Source organism: Echinops telfairi, unplaced genomic scaffold (assembly GCF_000313985.2).
Source record: "Echinops telfairi isolate 266 unplaced genomic scaffold, ASM31398v2 ScPeMD7_5592;HRSCAF=6446, whole genome shotgun sequence".
NCBI classification, from domain to species: domain Eukaryota; kingdom Metazoa; phylum Chordata; class Mammalia; order Afrosoricida; family Tenrecidae; genus Echinops; species Echinops telfairi.
The window spans coordinates 45,222,306-45,247,113 of record NW_022109491.1 but is presented as its reverse complement, the minus strand read 5'-3'; the positions used below and the strand labels follow the sequence as shown (position 1 = coordinate 45,247,113).

At 42.5% G+C, this 24,808-nt stretch overlaps 1 protein-coding gene across 4 annotated transcripts; it reads right to left on the bottom strand.

Annotated features, from left to right (window-relative positions):
- Window positions 1–3,064: 3,064 nt before the first annotated feature.
- ZNF133 (zinc finger protein 133) lies at window positions 3,065–23,988 on the bottom strand. Of its 4 annotated transcripts, none has more exons than XM_045295324.1 (5): window positions 23,945–23,988; window positions 15,469–15,545; window positions 13,483–13,609; window positions 12,747–12,842; window positions 3,065–4,973 (listed from the first exon to the last, which is right to left on the bottom strand). In XM_045295324.1, exons 2-5 carry the CDS (start codon window positions 15,499–15,501, stop codon window positions 3,244–3,246), a joined length of 1,986 nt encoding a protein of 661 aa, XP_045151259.1. In that variant the 5' UTR covers window positions 15,502–15,545; window positions 23,945–23,988; the 3' UTR covers window positions 3,065–3,243. The 4 variants fall into 4 exon arrangements, with proteins under 4 accessions (XP_045151259.1, XP_004697865.2, XP_045151260.1 ...); XM_004697808.2 differs by having other exon boundaries at window positions 3,065–4,970; XM_045295325.1 differs by lacking the exons at window positions 13,483–13,609; window positions 15,469–15,545; window positions 23,945–23,988 and adding an exon at window positions 9,162–9,232 and having other exon boundaries at window positions 12,747–12,833.
- Between the last annotated feature and the right edge of the window lie 820 nt (window positions 23,989–24,808).

The window sequence follows — 24,808 nt, the reverse complement described above, 5'->3', positions numbered from 1 at the left end:
AGAGTGCTCTGTATGTCTAGACAGTTGAGCTAGTTCGTTGTGTTGTTTAGCTCCTTCCTCTGTGTCTTTATTGAGTTTCTTGTTGGATGAACTGTCTTTCCTTGAGAGTGGTGGACTGAAGTCTACTATTATTGTCAAGTTATGTGTCTTTTCAGTTCTTTGAAAGTTTGATGGATGTATTTTGAGGCTTTTTCACTGGATGTATATGTTTGTCGTGGTTATGTCTCCTTGTTCTATTGCTCCTTTAATCATTATGTAGGGTCCATTGTTGTCTCATTATGTTACTTGCCTTGAAGTCTACTTTTTGGATACTAATATTGCCATTGCTGCTTTTTAAAATATGTGTCATTGGCTTGGTAAATATTCCTCCACCCTTTGAGTTTTCAGTTTTCTTTTTGAGTTTAAGGTTTGTCCCTGTGGGCAGCATATAGATGGGTCATTTTTTTCTACTCCAGTCTGTTAATCTCTGTCTCTTGATTGGTGTATTTAATCTATTGATATTGTCATTATTGATATATGTGGGTTTGTTGCTGTCAATTTGCTGTGTGTTTGGTTTCTATTCCTTTTCTTGTATATGGTTTTATTCATGTCTTTGTCCTCTAATTCTGTGTTGTTTTGTGTGTTGCTTTCGTTGTATTGGCTTTTAGATGGTGTGGTGTCCTTTATGTTGCTTTTAGTTTTTTTTTTTTCCTCTTGCTGATTCTCTGCACTCAGGATTGAAATTGGAGTCTGACTGCAATATGTCATGATATTTATCTATTGGAACTTATCCTGTCTGGAGTTCTCTCAGCTTCTTGAACAGTCATTTTCTCCTCCTTTGTGATGTTGGGGAAATTTTCTTCTGTGATTTCTTTTACTATTTTTTTCTGTAAAAAATTAATTTTTCCATGACTGCAATAGATGTAATTTGTTTCTCTTGACAGTGTTCTACATCATTATCAGGCTTTCTTTGGATTATTTTGCTTTTTTCTCCCTCATTATTTAGAATCAGAGTAATTGTCTTCAAGCTCTCTGATTCAATTACCCCTTTATTCCAATCTATTACTTAAATCTTTTGCCCTGTTGTCTGATTCTGTTTTCTTACTATCTTTTGGTGTCCCTTTTGGTGTATGGTTTCTAGTTTTTCAATGCTTTGGGTTGTTCTCATGAACACACCCTACATCCCTTGAAGGAACCTAAATACCACTTTTGAATTCTATTTCTGACAGTCCTAGGACATCTTTGTCAGAGCATTCCATTGAGTTTGAGAGGTTGTGTGTGTGTTTTAAATTTTTGTGTGTACTGTGGTTTATTGCTTTTTTCAATAGCATCTTGGTGCAGTGGTTAGTGGTGTGTGTGCTGCTGAGATGTGTAGGGGTAGTTAGTTCTGTCAAGTGACAGGAGAGAGGTCTAATAGAAGCCATAAAACATACAGTGGTGAAATGGACAATGGGAAAATGAGAGACAAGGAGAGATGGGTAATGGGGGAACATAATTGGGGAGGGAAGATAATAAAGAAAATGAAAATAAATTTCACTAGGAAAAGGAGAGAAAAGAGATAGTGGGTAGAGCAGGAGAAACATATAAGGAAATAATTAGTGCAGAAGAGGATTTATGTATGCATATATTTAGAAGTAGCATTAAAGAAGACAGATAAGAGTATAGGGGTAGAAGACAAAAGAAAGTAAAATATAAGAGGAGGAAATTTTTAAATGTGCAGAGATGGAAAAAGAATTCAAATGATGGGGGATAGCCTGGTCATGGATGTAGAGTTCTATTGTTATGGCAATGAGAACATAGGTGGGTCTGTGCTCATAAAGGAAAAGAGGTAGAAAATAGTTTTAAAAAATGATGTGGTGGTGTTTGGGTGGGTGTGACTAGATCTGCAGGCTTTCCAATGTCTCCTTGGAATGTGCAGGATAAGTGAAAGTAAGAGGCAGTAAGAAAAACTGGGGGGCGGGGGGAATAAAACAAAAATAATAAAATAAAATCACAGTGTGGGTAGCAATTCCTAATCCTTTGTCAGTGTTGGTAAGTGTACACATCGGCCACATGGTGGTGGGGAAAAGCATTGCTGGGTGGTGAGGATGTTTGCATTAAGTTGCCCATGTGGTCTACTATCCACGCAGAGGCCCGTGAAGTAAGAGGTTTGGCTGCGTGGGTTGTAACAGTGGCAGGGAAGGTTCAGCTTGTGCAGGGAAAGGGGGGTGCAAAGAGCAGCTCAGATCATTGGTCATTGGTGAAGGGGTGACAGTAACAAAAAACATTGCTGATCTCCAACTTTAAGAAATTTTGGTGAGCTTAGCTTGTTTTTCTGGCTTCCATGTAGCACTGGCTTCCTGGTGGGATGTCTCCAGAAGTTGCTAACACACTTGTCATTTGTTACCTGGCAGCAACATTCTTCCTTAATCAGTTTTTTGGCATTTTTAACCAATATCTTTTGCCTCAGGTACCTGTGGGTTACTTCAGCTTTCAGTGCTTCATACTCAGACAAGTTAGAACAGAAACATGTAATAATTTGCAAATAAAGTTTGTTCTGCTCTTTAGAACCAGACGGTCTTTCTCCAAAAACACAGGCTACCACCGCTTAAAACTGCTGCCATGCCCAGTTGAGGGCACAGGGAAAGTGAAGATTTCCTGCCACTTTGAAGGCCTCTTTTCTTGATTCAGTGTTTATGATTGCTGTAAACCTTTTGACTGATCTCCAGAATTCTGACCTAGTTGATTCTGCCAGTTTCTGCTTGTTGTTGTTAGTTTTAAAAAAATATTTCTATGAGAGTACAAGAGCTTAGAACTCCATCATCTTGCTTTGCCTTCCTTATTTTGAGCAAAACTACTTGGGACTGTAATACAAGCAAAGAAATATGGCAGGTTATATATATATTTTTAAATCATTTTATATTTCTAACTTTATAAATCGGTGAACTAATTGAGAGTATGTGGCTAAGAAGCTTCACATAAATTCTTATGTTCCAACAAACTGAATTTGTGAGCAGCACGTGCCTTAGGAGTTCAAGATATCTTTGCCAATCCTTATTGTCGTACCTTTACAGGCTAGTAAGTGAATAACATATACAGCCAGAAATACAGATTTGTAAAGAAGCAATGTTTATTAAAAGAAAAAGGCCACAATACATGGAAAAGATAGTGGGGAGAAAGTAAACTCAGTCACATGTTCTTTGATCACTTAAGGGATCCAGTTTTCTACTCCAATTTATTAGTGTAAAAATTTCGGTTACCTAGTCCATGTTGTAATTTTTACTTTCAAAGGGAGTGTAAAGGAACAGAAGATTGCCCTGAACAAGCCTCCAAATCAGCATGGAGTGATGGCTTGTGAAAGATAGACTTTATCCTATGTTTACTGAGGTGAGGCTTCGGGTTAAAGCTTTGCCCATATGTCCTGCACACATAAGAATTCTCCCCGTTGTGTGCCATTTGATGTAAGAGGAGGTGAGACTTTTGAATGAAGCCTTGACCACATTCTCGACATACACAAAGCTTCTCTTCTGAGTGTAACTGCTTATGTGCAATTAAAGTTGACTTATTGCTAAAGCCAAGTCCACACTGCCTGCACATACACGGCTTCTCCCTTGAGTGTTTCCTGTTGTGTCTGATGAGACCTGCCTGGTGACTGAAGCCTCTCCCACAGCCCCTGCATACATAAGGCCTTTCTCCTGAATGTGTCCTCTGGTGTGCAATTAGGTTTGATTTCTGGCTGAAACCTCGCCCACAATCATCACACACCATGGGCTTCTCTCCTGAGTGTGTCCTCTGGTGTCTAATGAGATTTGACTGTTGGCTAAAGCCTCTACCACAATCCTGGCATACGATGGACTTATCCCCTGAGTGTATATTCTGGTGTCTGGTGAGGTGTGACTTCAGGCTAAAGCCTCGTCCACACACCCCACACACATAAGGCTTTTCCCCAGTGTGTGTCCTCCTATGTGAGATGAGGGTTGAATTCTGGCTAAAGCTGTGCCCGCACACCCCACAAATGTAAGGCTTCTCTTTTGAGTGTGTCCTTTGGTGATTGACAAGGGTTGTCCTCTGCCTAAAGCACCGCCCACACTCCTTGCAAGCATAAGGCTTCTCCCCTGAATGTGTCCTCTGGTGTGAGATGAGGTTAGATCTATCACTAAAGCCCAGTCCACAATCACTACACATAATAGTCTTCTCCTCTGAATGTGTTCTCTGGTGTCTAACAACAGCTGATTTTTGGCTAAAGCCTTTCCCACACTCCCTGCACACATAAGGTTTTTCCCCTGAATGTGTCCTCTGATGTATGATAAGGTTTGACTTTTGACTAAAGCCTCGCCCACACTCACTGCACATATAAGGCTTTTCACCCGAGTGTGTTCTCTCATGTATGATGAGGGTTGACTTCCTGTTAAATCCACGCCCACACTCCCTGCATACAATAGGTTTCTCCCCTGAGTGTGCTTTCTGGTGTCTAGCAAGGCTTTTCTTTAGACTAAAGCCCTTCTCACAAACCTCACACACATAAGGCTTCTCTCCTGAGTGTATCCTCTGGTGACTAAGTAGGTTTGTCATCTTGCTGAAGCCTAGTCCACACTCTTCACAGTTGACTGTACCAAATCCTAAGACTTCTATCCTCTTTAGTAATTTGTCTGTTTCCTCGGGGATGCCCCTTTGAGCTTCACTGGCCTCTATTTCCAAACCTCTGATGTCATTCTCAGATTGGACTGGCTTCCTGGAAAAAGTCGCTAATGTTGGTTCCTTCATTCTTCTATAAGTAGGTTTGACACCTTCTCTCTCTTGATCTTTTGATTTGCCACTCCAGGATCTTTCATCAGAAGGTTGTTCCTTTTGTTGTGTTTCTGAACAAGAATTCCCGGTCTGGACACAATGCTCAGTACACAAGCAGGTGAACATCCAAGGGGCATGACTGCAGAGCACATGTTGCTTGTGGAATTTCTGATTGGAGAAATCCAAAGGGCAGAAAGGACAGGGCTGGATTTCCGGCTTTGGTTCTGCTGCAGAGAGAAAGGTCTGAATCAGAATGGAAACTGGTTGGGCAGCCCAGAAATTCTGCCTTTCCTGATCATGACACTTGATCCACTATTCTTCAAAATGCTTAAAACTTAAATATTATCCTAATTGAAAGTTCCTTTTCTGTTCCATTCCCACGTGTCACATCTATGACAATCCAGAAAACCTATTCCTAAAATCTGTTCTAGCATCAGATTATAAACACTCAAATAAGCATCACAAACCGTTTGGGGCCTATAACTAGGGGTAACATGTAGTCATGTTTTCCTTTACTACAATTATCTCTTAACCCATTACTAACCATATGAATAGAATCCAGGTGCACACATGTTTGTTTTGACTGAGACACAGCTAATTTTGTAACTTATGTATAAATAAATGTCCTTATGTTCTTCTATTTCCCTATGAGGATATAGGGATGGAGAGAGAGAAAGAGTGTGCAAGAGAGAAGGAGGGCAGTTATTCAGTCTGGATAAGCTCTAGGATAGAAAGTAGTATAAAAAAATAGCTAAAAAGATCATGTGTGGGGATTTGGGGAAATGGTGGTATACACAGACTACTGTTACAATCGCCATGCCACCACCACCACCACCCCAATACAAAAAGAAAAAGACGTTTTCTTGCTTTAAGGCTTCTGAATCAAGGAGTAGAAGAAAGCAGCAGAGAACTGCAGACAAGCAAGAGTCAGCCAATCAACAAAGAATTGCACAGAATAAGAAAACCACTTCTCCCAGCCCATGCCCCTTTCCCTAGTGAAGGGAGCCACTGGGAATTGTGAACTAAGAAAGTGCCCCTAGCAAAGGAGCCTGCTTTTCTTTCTTTCTTTAACAGATAAATTAGGACTTCATCAACATGTCATACAATTCAATAATTCAACCATATCAAGAAGAGTTGTACAATTATCACCACATTAAATTCTAGAACATATTCTTCATTGTACTCAATGCTATTCATGTAATTATTGTTTTTTCTAAATCTGGCAAAAAAAATACACAACAAAACAGTCTCCAATTCCACAACTTCTACATGTATAATTCAGTGCCATTGATTATAATCCTAATGTTGTACACCATTATTGATATCCTTTCCAAATTATTCCACTACCATTAACATAAACTCAATATCCCCTAAGCAACAACTCTTTCTTCTTCACCCATGGTAGCCATTGGTGAAGCTTGGTTCCTTTTCTTTTTAGTAGTTTTCTTGATACAGCACTCACATATTATATACTTCCATGGTTAAATCACTTTCTAAACAAGTTGTAAATACATCATCACAATCAGTCCTAGTGCTCCTTCCCCACTCCTGCAATCGTTGTTTGTTCCTCAAATGCCCTCACTCTCCCCATACCCTGTCTGCCTTCCACATCCCCGTTAAACTACTGCATTAATTATTTTCTCTATGCCTCTACTCCTTCTGTGCTTCACAACAGAAACAGCAAAACAAAACAGCAAGAAGAAAATAATAATAATGCAATGATCAAAATAGAAATAAAGTGTAATAAAGAAAAGACCACAATATTTAAAAGGCCAGAGAATAAATTTCTATCCTGTATCAGGTGAAAAATACTTAAGCCTAGAATAGATTCAGGTTGGATCAAAAGGGAGGTCAACTGACAAAGTATATGAGGGGATACCCCCCCCCCAAAAAAAAAAAAGGAAAAATAGCTCTGCTGAGCAGAGCTTTCAGAGTATGCATTTGCCCAGCAACTTGCTCTGACTTCGTGGTGTCGCCTAGGAAGGTTTTCTCTGGTCACAGTGAATTTTTTTCATAAAAGCACTTTTACAGGAACCTCATTTTTTTTGTGATGCCCAATTTAAGAGAACAGCATGCGGCTGTGAGTTTTTATTTCATGGCCAGGAAAAATGCCGCAGAAACTGTGGTGATGTTGAACATAACTTACAAGGACAGCACTATGGGGAAAACTCAAGTGTATGAGTGGTTTTCTCATTTCAAAAAAGGTGAACTGTCAATTGATGACAAACTTCGTTCTGGATATCCGTCAACTTCCCAAATACACGGAAATGTCAACATTTGATAGAGCATTTGGAATTCATTCTACCAGGTCAGACTGTAAATCAAGCTTTTTATTTAGAGGTTCTGAAAAGATAGTGGAACAGTGGGCAACAAAAAAAGTCCTGACTTGTGGCAGAAGACGAACTTGTTTCGCCACCATGATATGTACCTGTTCATGCAGCCATCTCAGTGCCGCAGATTTTGGCAAAAAACAGCATGCCTCTCTTGCCCCACACACCTGACTCACCTGACCTCACTCTGTGTGGCTTCTTATTGTTTCCTCGAATGAGGAGGGAAATGAAAGAACAATGATTTGACAACATAGAAGAGGTAAAAGAAAAAAATGAGAGTGGTGTTGTCAGCCATCCAAACAGATTAGTTTGAAAAAAGTTTCTAAGAATGGAATCACATAAGAGTTGTGTGAGCCCCCAATAAAATGATTTAAAAAAAATACTATATGGGCTATGCACAGAAATTTTGCTACATAGCATTTTATTATTTTGTTCTATATATTTTCTAATTTCCACATGACTTTTTTCAGCTCACCAATACATCAAATGTCAATTTTTAAGATTTTTTTTTTTAAAGATCATTTTGCTGGGAGCTCTTGTAGCTCTTATAACAATCCATACATCAATTGTGTCAGGCATATTTGTGTATGTGTTGCCATCATTATTTTCTAAACATTTACTTTCTATTGGAAAAAAAAAGAATGGAATCACAGATTGACAAATGTATTAAGTATAATGGAGAGAACTTTGAAGGTGCTAAGGTTGTTTTAAAAAAAAATTAAGATGCATAACTTTGAAAAAAAATTCCATTTGGGGGGGGGGTTACCCCTTGTATTATACCATGGTTCGATCCACCAGAATCAAGTTTACAATAATCTGTCTGACAGTGAAGCTGTGAGAGACACTTGCCTGTGGCTAGAGACCTAATCTGACTAGATAAGTCTTCAGGTGGATTGGGGGTTTCCACTGTCCTCCCTCTCCTTCTACAAATAGGGTGTTCACAATTTTAGCTCAGATACTTTTCCCATCATCATTTGGATTTTGTTATGGTCATCTTTGGATCACACAGAGAGCCTGTTTTTATAATCACTACACCCTATGCCCATATCAAGGGCTAGGACCCCAGGTTTATATTTAAAATTCAACAAGGCAGCTCTCACCAAGGATCCATTTGGAATATGCTAGCACCTCCTAGACTGTCAATCGCAAGATGTTGAGAATTGCGACAGAAATCAGTTCTCATAGTCAGTGCTCTGCATGCCTTCATGTGCACCACAGATCTGGCCTGTGTACCCACAGATCAAACTTCTGACATCAACAGAACAGATCTCCTTGGGCTCAGTTTGGTACTGTCTGCTTCTCTTTGTGCTTACTCAGCACTGAGGGCTTCTGACTGAGGCTCTTGGTACCAGGAAGCAGGCATCTTGAGTGAAGGCTTCAGCCATAGTCAACACACTATCATAGTCAACACACTATTGATAGCAACAAAAGAGATCTCCCTGGGTGAGATAGTGAACATTTATTGTGCCAACATGGCCAATGAACACGTGGGACTAACTGAAGGGCAGAGAGAGAAATGGCTCGGTGAGCCTCACTTCTCTTGTCTCTTGTTCTTTGATCATCGGACCAGTGTGCGGCTCCCTTACTTGTTCTCTGCCTCAATTTGCAAGCTACACAACCTGTGGAACACCTAACTTGTAGACTGTGTTGCTGTAATATGAGGTTCCTTCAAGACCTGCTTCACTACACTATGGAATTTACATCTCTTGAGCAGGGGACTGTTGGACCCTGTCATCTGGCTGACTGTTGGTGACCTGCCTTGCTGTTTGCTGCCTGTGCCCGCATAGCCTGAATTGCTCTACAGAGGACTACCCAGCGGCCCTCAAGACTTGAAGGACTGCCAGTGTCTCACAACTGTCTCACGGGAGTGAGTTGCACCGATCCATTTGTACTGTTTTATAACTTAATTAACTGTTTATTTCTTATGTTATCTATCTATATAAATATGTATAAAATTATAAGCGTTCTGGTTTTGTTTCTCTAGAGAACCCTGTCTAACACACTGGGGATCTGCCCCTCCTGGAATGGTCCAGGTGCTCTTTACGCTCCCTCACCTGCTAGACTGATGTGAACGCCAACACTTACCTACATTTGTGTCCAGAAGAGGGTCACCTAAATGGAAACTACTCACAACCGCCATCGGGCCAAGTGGGGCTCTGAAACCAACAAGACAGATCTCTGGGAGGCCCTTCTGGAGAGTGCCAGCCCCACCCCATTCCTGAAATGGAGGTTTGCTGTGCTCCCCCACTGAATGTCAGCTCAGCTATAAGCAGTCCCCACATCCAGGAAGGAAAACTTGGATAAAACTTCAGAGCAAAAGTAAACCCTGAGGGGGATCACTGGGTATGATCTTACAACTAAAACTGTAGTTGCAAAAACGGAAGAAAAAGGGAGTAATAACCAGAGAGATAGAGAGAGAACAATACCCTCTAATAGGAAGATTGACTACTGCTTAATATTTTGCCTAAATGGTGGTATCTTTTGATGGACAGACTGAGCACAGTGTGTTTTCTACTGTGTTTGGGAAACACTGAAAAGTTAAAACTGTGATATGGATACTAATAAAACCAGGAAGAGAGAAAGAGCTGTCAGAGGGAAGGGTAACAAGCAAAAGCAGAAGGCTGTCTGCCTAAAACGTTATTGTAGAAAGTAGTGTGTACACACACACACACACACACACACACACACACACACAAAATACTCTTGAAAATTCCAATGCCCTAACATAAAATCAAAAGATCAGAGTGGCTTTCAGAAGAGACTCTGTAACTTGCTCTTAATAATAGTTAAATCAAATGGAGGAAACGATGAGGTCAAAGAGCTGAACAGGAAATCTCAAAGGACAGTTCGAGAAAACAAATTAAACTATTATACTGAAATGTGCAGAGACCTAGACTTAGAAAACCAAGAAGAAAGCACACACTCAGCATGTCTGAAACTGAAGAACTCAAGAAAAGAATTCAAGCCTCAAGTTGTAATACTGAAAGATTCGATGGGCAATACATTCGATGATACAGGTAGCATCAAAAGAAGATACTGTACCAAAAAGAACGAGTCGACATTCAACCATTTCAGGAGGTAGCATTTGAGCAAAAGCCAATGGTGCTGAAGGATGAAGTCCAAGCTGCACTGAATGCATTAGCCAAAAACAAGGCTCCCGAATCATGGAATACCAACTGAAAGGTTTCAAAAAGCCAGTGAAGCACTGGAAGCATTTACTCATTTATGCCAGGAAATAAATATGGAAGACAACCACTTGTCAACTGACTGGAGGAGATCTGCATTTGTACCCATTCCAAAGAAAGATGACCCAAAAGAATGCTCAATTTATAGAACAATATCACTGATATCACATGTAAGTAAAATTTGACTGAAGATCATTCAACAATAGTTCTAGCAGTACATTGACAGGGAGCTGCCAGAGGTTCAGGCTGGATTCAGAAGAGGATGTGGGACAAGAGATAGCATTGCTGATATTAGATGGACTTTGGCTGATCATCATAAACTACTGTAGATCATCATAAACTGCTGTACAGATACCCTTGAGAATAATGGGAATTCCAGAATACTTCATTGTGCTCATGCAGAGCTTGTACATGGATCAAGAGGCGGTTGTAAGAACAGAACAAGGGACACTGCATGGTTTAAAACCAGAAAAGCTCTGCATCCGGGTTGTGTCCTCTCACCATACGTATTAAATTTGTCTGTTGAGCGAAACTTCAGAGAAGCTGGATCATCTGAAGAAGAATGTGGCATAAAGATTGGAGGAAGGCTTATTAATAACATGCCACAGACAAATGACACAACCTTGGTTGCTGAAAGTGAGGAGGACTTGAAGCACTTGATGAAGATCAAGCATTGTAGTCTTCAGTACAGATTACAGCCCAATGTAAAAAAGACCGAAATCCTCACAACTCAATGAACAGGTAACATTATGATAGAGTAAAAGTTGAAGTTTTCAAGGATTTTGTTTTGCTTGGATCTACAAAAATAATGTTCATGGAGGCAGCAGTCAGATAAAAAGATGAATGAGTTACAATGGGTACATCTGCTGCACATGACCTCGTTAAGAGTATTGAAAAGCAAGGGTGTTACTTTGAGGACTAAGGTGCACCTGACCGAATCCATGGTATTTTCCAATGCCTTGAATGCGTATGAAAGCCGGACAAGGAACAAGACTTGAATTGTGGTGCTCGCAGAGAACACTGAAAACACCAGGGGTTGCTATAAGGACAAACTGATCTGTGTTGGAAGAAATAGGGCCAGAGTGCTCCTTCGACGCAAGGTTGGTGATGTTGTCAGGAGAGACCAGTCCCTGGAGAAGGACATCCTGCTTGGTAAAGTGGAGGGCCAGCGACAAAGAGGAAGGCCCTGCATGAGATGGATTGACACCATGGCGGCAACAACGGGTTCAGGCATAGGAACAATTGTGAGGATTGTGCAGAACCAGGCAGTGTTGCTTATGTTGTGTTAGAGTCACTGTGGGTTGGAACTAGCTAGATGGCACCTAACGACAACAACACAACAACAGAAAATCAAGGAGCACCGATTGTATAGTTGGTTAATATGCGTTGAACTGCTAACCATAAGGTCAGTGGTTCAAACCCACCAGCTGGTCTGACTCAGAATTGACTTGATGGCAATGAGTTTAGTATGTGTTTGTTTTTTCCAGTCACAAAACACACAAACAAAAGAGAAACAACAGCTCCTCTAAATGGTACAAAAATGCATCTATGGAAGGCCAAAGAAAGAAAAGAGTGGAAGAATATAACCTAACAACGTTCCTTTCCCACAACCAAAAACTGATCTGAGTGGTTTAAAAAGAAGAAAAGTAACATTGAAACTGGACTTCAATCGTTTTGTAACGCATGGGCTAGTTTCAAACAAATAACAACAAAAATAAAAACAAACAGAAAATATAAAAACCATTAACTCCCAAGGTTTTTGGAACTGGATTTCAATTTCTCAATGAGCTTTTTAGCCTTCCTGTGTCCCACTGAGCTGCCTTCTTTCTGTAGTTTACTCGCTTTCCCCCCATATTCTTTTCTGGTCTACATTTAAAAAAAATTAGTATCAATAAGAGGAAGAACCCCAAAACATGAAAGAACTGAGTAAGCTAGATAAGAAAAACCCCGTGAAAGGGAAAAATTCTTCCTAGGAGAAGAAAAGAGATCAAGTAAGGGGAAGGTGGCTAGGAGAAAGGGGGAACCGATCGCAAAGATCGACATATCCCCTCCCAGGGAGACGGACAACAGAAAAGTGGGTGAAGGGAGATAGCAGTCAGTGTAAGACATGAAAAAATAATAATAATTTATAAACTATCAAGGGTTCATGGGGGAGGGAGGGGAAAAATGAGGAGATGATACCAAGGGCTCAAGCAGAAAGAAAATATTTTGAAAATGATGATGGCAACATAGTACAAATGTGATTGACACAATGATGTATGGATTGTGATAAGAGCTGTATGAGCCACAAATAAAATGATAAAAGAAAAGGCATCAAGAAAGCCAGCCCCTCACCTGAGGAAGAAAGAAGGAAGGTGGTGCCAGGCAATCTAAATACCAGCTTAGGTCAAGAGAGCAGCTTATTCCCCAAACTTCAGCCATGTTTCCTCCCTCCCAACCTGAGCTGAGCACTCTACATGTCACCTCTCCAGTGTCCCCCACTCACCTGGACATATGGGTGGTTGACATTTTTCCTCCTCTCTCCAGGTCTCTCTTCCTTGCTCTAGCTCGGTGATGAGTTTTGGTTTAGAAAATCGAATACCTGCACACAGGAAAAGAAAATATCTTGACTAAATAATGCGGCCAAGGGCCCATTCCAGAACTCAAAAGCCAAACTAGGTGGGGATTTCAAAAGGCAGAATCAAAGAATTGAGACTAGTAAGTTCTCAGCATGAAAGGGAAGAGTAAAGGCAGTAAACTAGGATGAGAGAGCTATTGTTGATTTGCTACACCATTCTGGTGGATGAATACTTCCTTAGTTTAGTGAAGATGTCCTGGGAGAACCCCAGCCTAGGAGAAAAGGCCTAAAAATGCGGAATCTCAATCAAAATCAATATTTCTCTCTTTCTCTTGCGCCCTCTCCCCTCTCCCACCCCCTCTCTCCCTCACACAATCTACCGCTTTGTTTTTGTTTGTTTGGGTTTTTTTAAATCATTTTATTGGGGGGGCTCATACAACTCTTATCACAATCCATACATACATCAATTGTGTAAAGCACAGTTGTACATTTGTTACCCTCATCATTCTCATAACATTTACCTCGATAGAATTCAGACCATCCCTGGGGAAGCAAGTAAAAAAAGTCTTTGCAAAGGCAAAGTCCTAACAGCATGATGGGCGCTTCAAACATAGTCTGCGATGCTTTGGGGCAAGAAGGGAGTCCTAAGAGGAGCCATGCTCACCCAGGGAGACCAGGTTTCCATAGTTCTCCAGCATCACCTCCTTGTACAGGTTTCGCTGAGCAGAGCTCAACAGCTGCCACTCTTCCTGAGAAAAATCCACTGCCACGTCCCTGAATGCCATGTGTGCCTGGAACACAAAACACAGTCCTGCACATCCAGGAGCCAGCCACGCCCATGGGTCAGGGTGAGGGACAAGGATGCCTTGAGAAATATATAATGGTTCTGCCTTTGACAGCAGCCCTGATACCCGTGTTCTAAGAACTTTACACTGCTCTCTCTCCCCAGCACTTGTGGAGCTGTTTTGGGATATCAATGTGAAAAAGAGAGTCTTTAACTTTGTAGAACTTTAAATCTAGGCAGAGAGAAAAGCAAACAATATATGAAAATTAAACAAAAGAGAAGAAATAAAATGGAAACTCTGTGCTGCCTGGAAATCCAGCCTCTAGAGGAGGGGCCAGCAAAGTATGGTCAAAGGGCTAAATCAGGCCCACTGCCTGTTTTTGTAACTAAATTTCTGTTAAAATCAGCAAAGGGATTTGTTTATGCACTGTCTCCTACATATGCACTGTAGTAACAGAAATACTTCAATGGACTTAAAGACAAGATAGACCACAATACGTAAAATAATTATCAGCTGGTCCTTTATAGAAAAAATATCCTTGCTTTAGAATCTAAAGTTTCGGTGAAGGTAGTGCTACTTAAAAATTCTAGAGTTGACAATGCTATAGGGAGGTGTTCTAAGATAGGGCGTAAATGTAAAACTTACATAATAATTTTGGTGACCGAATTAAAGGATCTTTGTCAGTTTTGCTTCAGGCTGGTAAAATCAGCAGCCCATAAGGGTTAGGGTAGATGTCTCATAAGCCTAACTCTTGAATCCCATTGAAAATTCCACGCTGTGCAAATGCTGCAGGGCTACCTTTAGGTGGCAAGGCCTAGCTGTGGGCCTCTTAGCCCAGCTGTCAATTCTGCAGCTAGCTGAGGGTCGTTCTTGGTCGGCTCTCTTCAAGCTGCCCCAGGGATTTGCTCTGGTTAATGCTCCACACAAAAACATCTTTGAGAAGAACCCTGTTTCTCTCCCACTAAGCTTTTATTGTTCCTTCCCCAGGGTTCCTCCCTCTCAGTAGACTTCTGTCAAATTATCTGCCAACTCCCTTTCCCTACACTGCACAGTCTTGGGAATGGCCCTAAGACATCCACTCTTGCCCAGAGCGCCCGGAGTCACAGGTCTAATCAGCCCGACGTGCACAGAATTGTAAACAGAGGTGGCAGTGGTTCTTACCACTGTGCTTATACACATGATCATCAGCGGTTTGCTTCTTTTTTCCTTTTACTCACAGGTAACATAGGTGCTACCGCATATCAATTATATCAGACTCTCTGAAATCAGTCAGGAAATTAGTGTTGTTGTTTTTGTATTTTAAGTTCCCCAGCATAGCCAGGGTTCTCAGTTACTGGGTCAAAGGAATGACACAATAGAGAGGTCACTACAATAGAGAAATAAGGGAAAGTTTCATGGGAGAGGCCTGGGAATTTCATCTTCTGGAAGGATGAAAAGGAATCAAGGCAAGAGGGGAAAGCTAAGGCATTCCAAATGAGCCATGTAGGGAGCAGGAGAGGGGAACCAGGAGCAAAGACACAACTTACAATGTGTGCAATGTGTCCACTATCTGGCTGGAATTAAAGGCAAAATAAAGAATGAGGAACAGGTTTTATCATGGGAGTTCAGCAGCCTGGACATGTCTTGAAGCTAAATAAAAGAATTCAGACACTATCTTGTAGTGCAGAATTGCATATTGTTCAGAGTAAACTCCTTGCTGGAAGACCTGGTAATAGGTGGATCAGAGGGAAGCTCAGGGTGGGCTCAGGGGAGATGTGTCATACCTTCAGGGTGAAGCTGGACTAGTCTGCCAGGTATCGAGGTAGTCAGGGACAAGAAAAAGATGTGTCCACCCTATGACGTAGGAAAGAGCAGGAAACACTCACCTCTCCCCTGGCTCTCCAGAGCCCTGTGAGCATCCTCTTTCTGGTGTCCCTAAAGGAGAGTGTCTCAGAAGGCAGATCTGGGTAAGGAAAACAGGAATGAGACTGTCAGGTCCCCCGTGAGTGCAACTTGGTCTGCTCTCAGCCCCACAACCAGGCTATCACTGTTCGTTTCTCCAGGAGCAGGCTGGAAAGGGGCACAGAGAGCCAGGCCTGTGACAGACAGGCTCAGGCCCAAACTCTCTTGATTCTAACAAACCAAATGGGAGGATGCTTTTCATGTCTTTGGAGAAACATGAAAAATAACCTGAACACATGATATTAATGTAGCATTATTACTTTGGCAGTTGTGAAAATGGTTTTACATTTGTTTTTTCAAAGAAATGCATATTGAAGTATGGATAGAGATGATTTATGGGATTTGCTTTAAGAACGTCGCAGAAAAATGGATACTTCTTAGACATAAGTAAACAATTCATGGAATTGGGTTACTGGATTTGAAGATTTAGGGCTATAGTCTCAGAAGTATCTTGGTCAATTAGTGTGTTAGTCTGTGTAGACTAGAAAGACAAATCCAGAGATATTCATATGTGTGTAAGAAAGAGCTATATATTAAGGACCAATTGCATATTGAAAAAACATCTCAGCCCAGTTCAGATCAAGTCCATAAGTCCGATATTAGCCTATAAATCCAAGACTAGTCCATAAATTCCTCTGCAGACTCACTCAGCACATTGCATGCAGCACATGCAATGATACTGAAGGCAGGATGATCACAGGCCAGTGGGTGAACAATCTTGTGGATCCAGTGGCGATGGAAGCATCTCATAAAATGAGGATTCACTGGACTTCAGAAAGAGATTTTTAAAAAGAAAAAAAATGGTATCAAAAATTATACCATTAGGTGGGAGGAGTCAAAATGGTGACCAAGTAGAATCACCCGCCAGGTGCTCCTGTTCTTAGATGGGAAGAGTTAAGAGGAAAGGGAGAGAGGGACCAGACCTCATCCCCAGTGAGCCAAGCCTTGAGGGCACTAACCAGCATGGATCAGTGAACTAACAGAGAGGATTCCAGAGCGGGCCCCAATCCCAGCTATACTGACCCCTCCCCAGAAGAATGTACTACAGAGGACAACACTGAAGATATAGCACAGGGAGAGTGGGGGTGGGGGTGGGGGTCTGCCCAGAGCACATGGGAGCCATCAGAGAGAGAGAAAGAGAGCAAGAGAGAACTGCATCCTCGCCTATCAAGGGGCGACATTCCTGCTCGGAGCAGCCAAAGCACAGGACCATAGGGCCTACCCCACCACAAGGCATGGTGTCCCCTCACTGACCCACAGCACTACAGGGGACAGCCCTGGAGATACAGTGTGAAATTTGTGCCCAGTCTGACCCCACCCCCACCAGGGGGTGAAACTCAAAGGGAGCACAACAGAGCAGCAAGGGGCGGAAAGCAACGAAATCCCTGAGGAATCCCGAAAATAGACTTCTGACTGGGAGGCGGGGGTGGGGCAGGGCAGGGCTTGGCACCTCATCAGACCCAATCAGAAAACATTCATAAGAGTCAGCAGGCAGACCTGAATAATTTATAGCCATTTTTCCTACATCTGTCTATATAAAGTAGTTAGGATAGTTTACCAAGAAGAAAGACAAAGATGATTCCAGGGAGACCTGGGAGAGGAGGAGGTGGTGGAGGGAGGAGGGAGCCAACAAATCCTGGGACAAGGGAACAACAAGAAATCTAAAATCAATGGTGAGGAGGGCATAGAACGCCTGGTGGGGTTTTATCAAGTGCAATGTAGCCAAAAGGAATTACTGAGAGCCAAATGAAGGTCGCACATGATAGTGGGACAGGAGGAAAGTAAAAGGAAATAGAGAAAAAAAACGAGGAGGCAAAAGACATTTATAGAGGTATCAATATAGGCATGTGTGTTAGTCCGGGTAGACTAGAGAAACAAATTCGTAGACATTCATATGTGTATAATAAAGAGCTTTATATAAAATAACAATTATACATTAAGAAAACATCCCAGTCCAGATCAAGTCCATAAGTCCAATGTTAGCCCATATGTCCGTTACCAGTCTATAAATTCCTCTTCAGACTCACACAAAACATGCAATGATGCCGAATGCAGGAAGATCACAGGCCAGTGGGTGGAAAGTCTTGTGGATCCAGTGGCAGTGGAAACATTTTAGCACCGGCATGGGTCACCATATGGCTCCTCCGCTCCAAGGCTCTGGCTGCCATCAGCCTAGTTCCATCTGGCTTTTCTACAGGAGTGTCTCGGAGGGAGTGAGTGTGTCTGGCTTCCAGTGAGCTATTTATCTCCTTTGCCCCTCCAAATGAGGTCATCAAGCTGCGACATGATTGACAAGCTAGACTCCACCCCTTCGTAAGTTAACAGATTATGTAACTATCACAGCATGTATATGTGTAAATATATGTTAATATATAACTATAGGGATATAAGTCTATGTACATATATTTATATGATAAGTATTAGCAGGTGGGCATTGGGCCTCTACTCAAGTCCTCCCTCAACGCAAGAACACTTTGTTCTAATAACCTGGTATTCTTTTATGCCCACCTTCCTGACACAATTGCTGAAGACAAAATGGATGCATAAGCAAATGTGGTGAAGAAAGCTGATGGAGCCCGGCTATGAAAAGATATAGTGTCTGGGGTGTTAAAGGCTTGAAGTTAAACAAGCAGCCATCTATCAGGGAAGCAACAAAGTCCCATGGAAGAAGCATACCAGCCTGTGTGATCATGAGGTGTTGATGGGATTAGGTATCAGGCATCAGGAAGACCCAAAACAATCCTAGAGCTGCCCCCTCTGGGTTTCCCAGGCTAGAAGTCTTTACAAGAGTAGAAAGCCTCGTCATCCTCCCAGGAAGTGGCTTGGGGGTTCCAACGACTGATCTTGTGATTAACAACTCAATGTGTAGCCCACTTTGCAACCAGGGCTCCTTCTATATCGAGCCACATGATCCTTTAAGTAAACAACAGAGGAAAAAAAAAACTCACTACCGTCTGGTGGTTTCCAATTCATAGTGACTATAAGTCAGTGTAGATCTGTCCCTGTAGGTTATAGTCCAAGACTATAAATCTTTACGGGAGTACAAAGCCTCACCTTTCTCCTTTGGAGCAACTGATGGTTTCGAAATACAGACCTTGGTTAGCAGCCCAACTAGTAACCCACTACACTACCAGGGATCCTTCTTTCAACTAAAAAGGGTAAAGATAATGTTTTATACATGTGAGAGCTTGGGAAATTCTATAGCCATGAGACTACTAAAATGAATATCATTTAACTAATTGGGGCAGTTACATAATCTGGTGTCAATTTTAGACTAGTAAGAGTGAAGGGGGGGAGTTTAGCTTGTTAACTGGGTCACATATTGGTGGCCTCATTTGGAGGCGCTAATAAGATAAATAACTCATTGGGGGCCAGACCTATACTCTCTGCTTGGTCTTCCTGCTGACAAGACACATGGAGCTATGCTGATGGAACCAGAGCCCTGGAGCTGGAGGAGTCACGTGGATACCCATCCTTCTCCCCACCTTCCCCTGAGATGCTTCCACCGGATCCACAAGACTTTCTACCCCCTGGCCTGTGATCTTCTTGCTTTAAGCATCATTGCATGTGTTGTGTGAGTCTGAAGAGGAATTTACAGACTAGTTCAGACATATGGGCTAATATCAGGTTTATGGACTTGATCTGGACAAGGCTGGGGTGTTTTCTCAATATACAATTGCTCTTTTATATAAAGCTCTTTCTTATACACATATAAGTGTCTCTGGATTTGTTTCTCTAGTTTACCCAGACTAACACACTAATTCGTGACATACTTTGGACGTGTTGTCAGGAAAGAACAGTCCTTGGAGAACGACATCCTGCTTGGTAAAGTATAGGGCAGAGAAAAAGAGGTGGGCTCTCAACAAGATGGACTGACATAGTGGCTGCAACAATGGGATCAAACATAAGAACATTTGTGAGGATGGTGCAGGACCTGGGGGTGTTTCATTCTGTTGTACATAGGAACCAACTTGATGGCACCTAACAACACCAATTTCATGACCAAGAGAACTTCGGTAAAAGAACTGATGGCCAGGATATAATATGTATACATAACCACGACCACAGAGAGATGGCACATAAAGAACAGTCAGGACTGAAAGAAAAATTTTAGCTGGAGAAGAAGCTCGGCCTTTCACAGTGGAGTGAAAGCCAAGTCTGAGAGAAAAGGGAAAGTTAGCAAGAGTAGCCTCAGAGACTGGGTGGAAAAATCTAGAAACCTAGAACACAGTGAAAGGATGTTTTAAGAAGGTGAAAGAATATAACTCTGCAAAACGTGGTTGGGAACTGTTTAAGCCACATTGGAGACCTTGACAAAAATATATTTTTGGTGAACAGAGCCAAAAAGTCTTATTTCAATAGAAAATGAAAGGACAGTAACGGGTAGTAAATGGCACTGAGTTGGACTTGACTCACAGAGACCCTATAGCATAAGGTAGAACTGCCCCTGTGGGTTTCCGAGACTACAACTTTTGTTTAAAACAGTTTTATTGGCATATAATTCATACATTACACAATTCAATAGCTCAATCACATCAAGAAGAGTTGTGCAATCATCACCACAATCCGTTTAAGAGCATTTTCTTCACTTTGGTACTCATCATTTGCCCCCAACCTCCCCTGTCCTACCCTTCAAGGGACCATTAATTCAGTGACTGTCTGTAGCTTCCCCTACCCTGGATTTCATCTACAGAAACACTGGAAACTAACAACAAAGTAAAACAGATAAAAACCTCAATCAAAAAGAAAGCAGAAAATATTAGAAACTAGAGCAAATTGAAAATGGGTCAAAAGGTCAAACTATAAACTAGTACACTTTAATCCAAATGCACCTGCAACAATCCACTATGCAGGCCTTCTGCATGACAGCCAGGCTGTCCACATTCTCGGTGATGGTCAGAAGTTCACCAGAGGCTTAATCCAGTGTGTTTCCTACACTTTTTAAAAAACTGAAACAACTTTAAAATTAGTCAAAAGGGAGATCAAATGATGTTACATTTTAACCTAGCTGCATCTGCCTTAATGGACTTTACAATGCTCTCTGTCTGAGCAAAGCTATTCACATCTCTCAGCTATTCACATCTCTCAACTATGAGCAAAGCTATTCACATCTCTCAACTCTACACATCTATCAACTATGAGCAAAGCTATTCACATCTCTCAACTGAAACCATGTGTGAACCTGCAAATTGACTTTGGGTTTCCACAGTCATCCACAGCCTTCTGCAAACCAGATGTTCACAATTTAAGCGCTGATCCCATTCCCTCCTTTGGATTTTGATTTTATTGCTTACAATAAGATATTATGTATTATTATTGGATCACACAGGCTAGTGTGCTTCTTCCATTTGGGCTTAGTTGACACCTCACTTAGATGGCTGACTTGTTTTAAGACAAGCCTTTAAGACCCCAGACAGTATTCCTTGGGATAGCTGGGCACCATGTAGTTTCTTCAGCACTTTGCTGTAGCACCCACATCTTCAGTAATCTCTTCATGACAGTGAGCCATGACAAAAACTAATTGTTCTTAGATTAGGGCTAGAATTAAGTGTAAGCCCCAAATGCATTCATTTATCTATGACTTATATATGTCTCTGGTTCACCTTAGAGACATCACTGTCATTTTATGTTAGAGAACATCATCAATGTTCTGAGGCATTACTTCCACTGCCACTGAGTCAATGTTGACTCACACTGACCCTATGGGAAAGGGCAGAACACCCGCGTGAGTTTCCAAGACTATAAATCTTTATAGGAATAGAAAGCCTTTCTCTGGCAGAGCTGGCTGGTTTTGAACTACTGGCCTTCAAGTTAGCTGCCTAATGTGTAACCATTACACATTGATAGTGTCATTAATTTAGCTAATAGTATAAAATATAAAATATTGTTGCAAAAGGGAAATTAAAAAGTATTGGCCAGCTATGAACCACAATACATGAACTGCTGGCTTGTACTGATTAAACTTTTAATTACCTATATACTCGAGTATACGTCAACCCGATTATCAGCCGAGGCACCTAATTTTACCACAAAAACTGCATTAAAAATGTGCTAAAAACTCGGCTTATACATGAGTATATATAGTAATTGGGTACTATTTACATAAACAATGGGGGTTGGTGATAGGGTAAAACTTTCATTAATATTTATTCACAATGGTGAATTATTCACATGCTTATCAGATGACTACATATCACAGTGAAGCACAGAGGGCATTAAAATAGTAAGTGTGTGGTGTCTGGGTCACCATTTATCCGGCACCCTTAAGGCGAGCGATGCACAGTAAAGTCCAACCTTCTCCAGTCCTGCGCCCTTGGGCTGGCAGTCACCTGCTTCTTCTCACACCACTGAGTTTCAGCCGTTAGTCCAAGGCTACAAATGAGTTTGAAGTAAAGTCCAGTTCAAGTAGTGGGGTTTCCACGTTAAGACCCTCTGGTGTGGCCTGTGAAGGATGTTGTGCACCTTGAGAGAACACGAGTCCAAGAGACTGTAACTCTTTATGGGAGTAGAAAGCCTCGTGTTTCTCCCGTGGAGTAGCTGCTGCTTACAAACTAGTGACCCTGCTATCAGCAGCTCAATGAGTCAGCACTACATTGCTCAGGGTGTTAAATATTCATTCTTAATTTTGCTAGGTATAATTAAATTGTAGTAATGTTACAAGACGTCCTTAAGGTTAGAGATGCCTACAGACGCATTAGCAGGTGACATGTCTATGGGATTAGCTCCAAACTACTCTATCAGGGAAAACAGAGGAGCACCCATAAAAGACCGATAGGCAGCTTCCTGGGGACAGGTAGTATGTAAGCTGTGAGTGCACACAGCCTGCCCTGACATGTCGCTAACATTGAGGATGAAGCTGATCTTCTCTGTGCCTCTAGAATCTTAAGGTTTGCTGTTAACAATAAAAGTTATTATTTGTTGTTAGTATACACCAGAAACGGTTCCAAACCTGGTGTGGGTTTTAACTCATTCTATCCTAACAACTGCCAATGAAATAGATATTATTTACTACCCTCAGTTTACAGATGAGAACACTGAGGAACAATGCTTAAGGTGACACAGCTATGAAATGACTGAAACTGTGAAATCTTGCTCTGCAGGGCTATCATATGAAACAGTAAAAGCAGTGATGGCAAGCCTGTGTCGGTGTGGGCTGTCAAGATTTTGAGAGGAATCAGGATTGGCCATGAGGTGGTCACAAAGCAGTAAAGGGTTGAATCTGGGTGAGGAAAGTGTTGAATCTGGGTGAGGAATCTATAGACTTCTATCTATTCCTGGCTGTTTGAAATGCCTTCAAAATAAAAAGTTAAAAATGAGATAAGGAACCCTAAAGTTTAGCTACACCAGAGATATGGGACTCCATGATTCCTGTGGTCAATGACAGTCCCTGAGAGATCACTACTGAAAAAAACAGTAACAATTGTGTTATTTTAAGGGTTTTCCTACTCGTGAGACCAAATATTAACCATAAAAAAAAATCCTAACCAAAAATGAACCCCACCATCAGCTTTTTTCACCCAAAGTTGCTAATTTGCTCTCTCCTGTTCAAAGCTGAGCTTAATTAATTTTAATTTTTTAAAGTATGTGGTTATAGGTAGGTAAAGGGCCAGAGATCACCTTGTAACTTCAAAGCTGTAGATGTCAGTAACAAGGGGAAGTCATACTAAAATTTGCCAATACTGGATTTTCTATTTTTCTCCCTCCTTGTCCACTTCTGGTCCTTTGCATGCGGTTTGTTAGTCGGAATGATCTCCCTGTAATTCATATAGAATGACTGCCCGGAGTAAACCTTATGGTTTAGGTTCTTAGAGCTTTAATTTATTTTAAACAGCTTTTACACCCCAGTACCCATAATGGCCTGCCCACTTCCAGTCCACCAAAGGCAAATTTGGCCAATTCAATTCGACCCTCACTCTGTCCAGCAAACCCTAAAAGTAGATGGGCCCGAAGCAACAACACCAGCTCCCCTGCACTCAGACCCAGACACATGGACCGTCAGGTGGCCCCCATGCCACTACTTTGGGAATATCACGTCCCGAAATGCCTATTTATCCACCCCACTCCCCATACCAGTAGACTTAGAATAGGACCACTCATTCCAAGATTTCTGCCCAGCTCACAAAAATTCTGGAACGAAAGGCTGAGCGCGACTCCGTTTACCACCAGATTCCACAGTCACCACACTCCCTCGGAGATGCACACCCACGCCGCCCAGACACATCCGGGCGAGCACGGCCTCAGCCCAGCAGCGCGTCCCCACGACTGCCCCCAACTGCACCCCGCTCCACCGGCGCGGTCTCAAGCGTCAACTCCTCAAGATCTTCTTTCCCACGGCTGGGGCGGGGAGGGAGGGGACAAAGAGCAGGGCTACGGGCAGGGTCCCGCGGGAGTCTCACTCACCAGTGCCACCAAAGAACAAGGGCTGCTCAGCCACCAGCTGGAGAGCTACTCCAGCGGCGAGCCGGGACTACGTTACCCAGAATCCTCTGTGGGACGTCAGCACCGCCCCCTGCTGGTGCAGGAGTCACTCGTAGTTCCACAGGCCTCCGCAGGTGCGGGCTGTGGGTGCCCTGCAGTAACCGCCTGGCCAGTGACCGCTGCAGTATCAGGATCCCCCTCTTGTTTCTGTAGCCCACTTGCATGAGCCATGCAGATAAAGCTAAGTGACGTTCCCAGCCGTGCCCCGCCCTCTCAGGCCTTGGCCCCAAAGACTACATTCCCCAGAAGGCCTTGCGGTGACTTCTGCTTCCGGCATCGGGTCCGACCGCTCGGAGCACGAGATAACGTGAGGGGAGCGTCTGCTCTCCGGTGGCTTGGGGCTTGGGGCTTGGGGAGTTGGACTCTGCTCCTTTACCGGGCTTGTTTACATTACCGTGATCTTCGGTCTCCCACGTCAGAGTCCGAAATCTACGCCCCGCATTTGGTGAGCGCCAGGCGAGCGGGGCCAGGTTCAGCGCACATAGCCTGTAATCGCTGAAGATTATAGACGGCTAAGGCAGCAGAGCAACCCGTCCGGGTCTTACATTCTGTATTCAGACTCCAGCACCGCAACGCAAGACCAAATGAGAGGGTGGAGCTGAGCCTCCGCTCTGTGGGCCTTTGTCCGATGGGGAGCTGCGGAACAAGCCCCACTTCGCTTGGGAGGATGGCTGTTGCATACTGGCACCATCTCTCATCGCTGTACCTTTCTGGGGCCCACCATCTGAAGCTGCCCTTTAAAATATTCTCATGCCCAAAGGATATGAGAATTTCTTGAAGTTCTTC

What these genes read in the sequence shown, in the direction of transcription:
- ZNF133 (XM_045295324.1), bottom strand. Translation starts at nt 15,501, where the DNA reads ATGCTCACAGGGCTCTGGAGAGCCAGGGGAGAG. An exon ending in TGGAAACCTGGTCTCCCTGG is followed by an intron (nt 12,843 to 13,482) that starts GTGAGCATGGCT and finishes TCCTGTGTGCAG; the next exon opens with GTATTCGATTTTCTAAACCA. An exon ending in TCAACCACCCATATGTCCAG is followed by an intron (nt 4,974 to 12,746) that starts GTGAGTGGGGGA and finishes TTCTCTCTGCAG; the next exon opens with CAGAACCAAAGCCGGAAATC.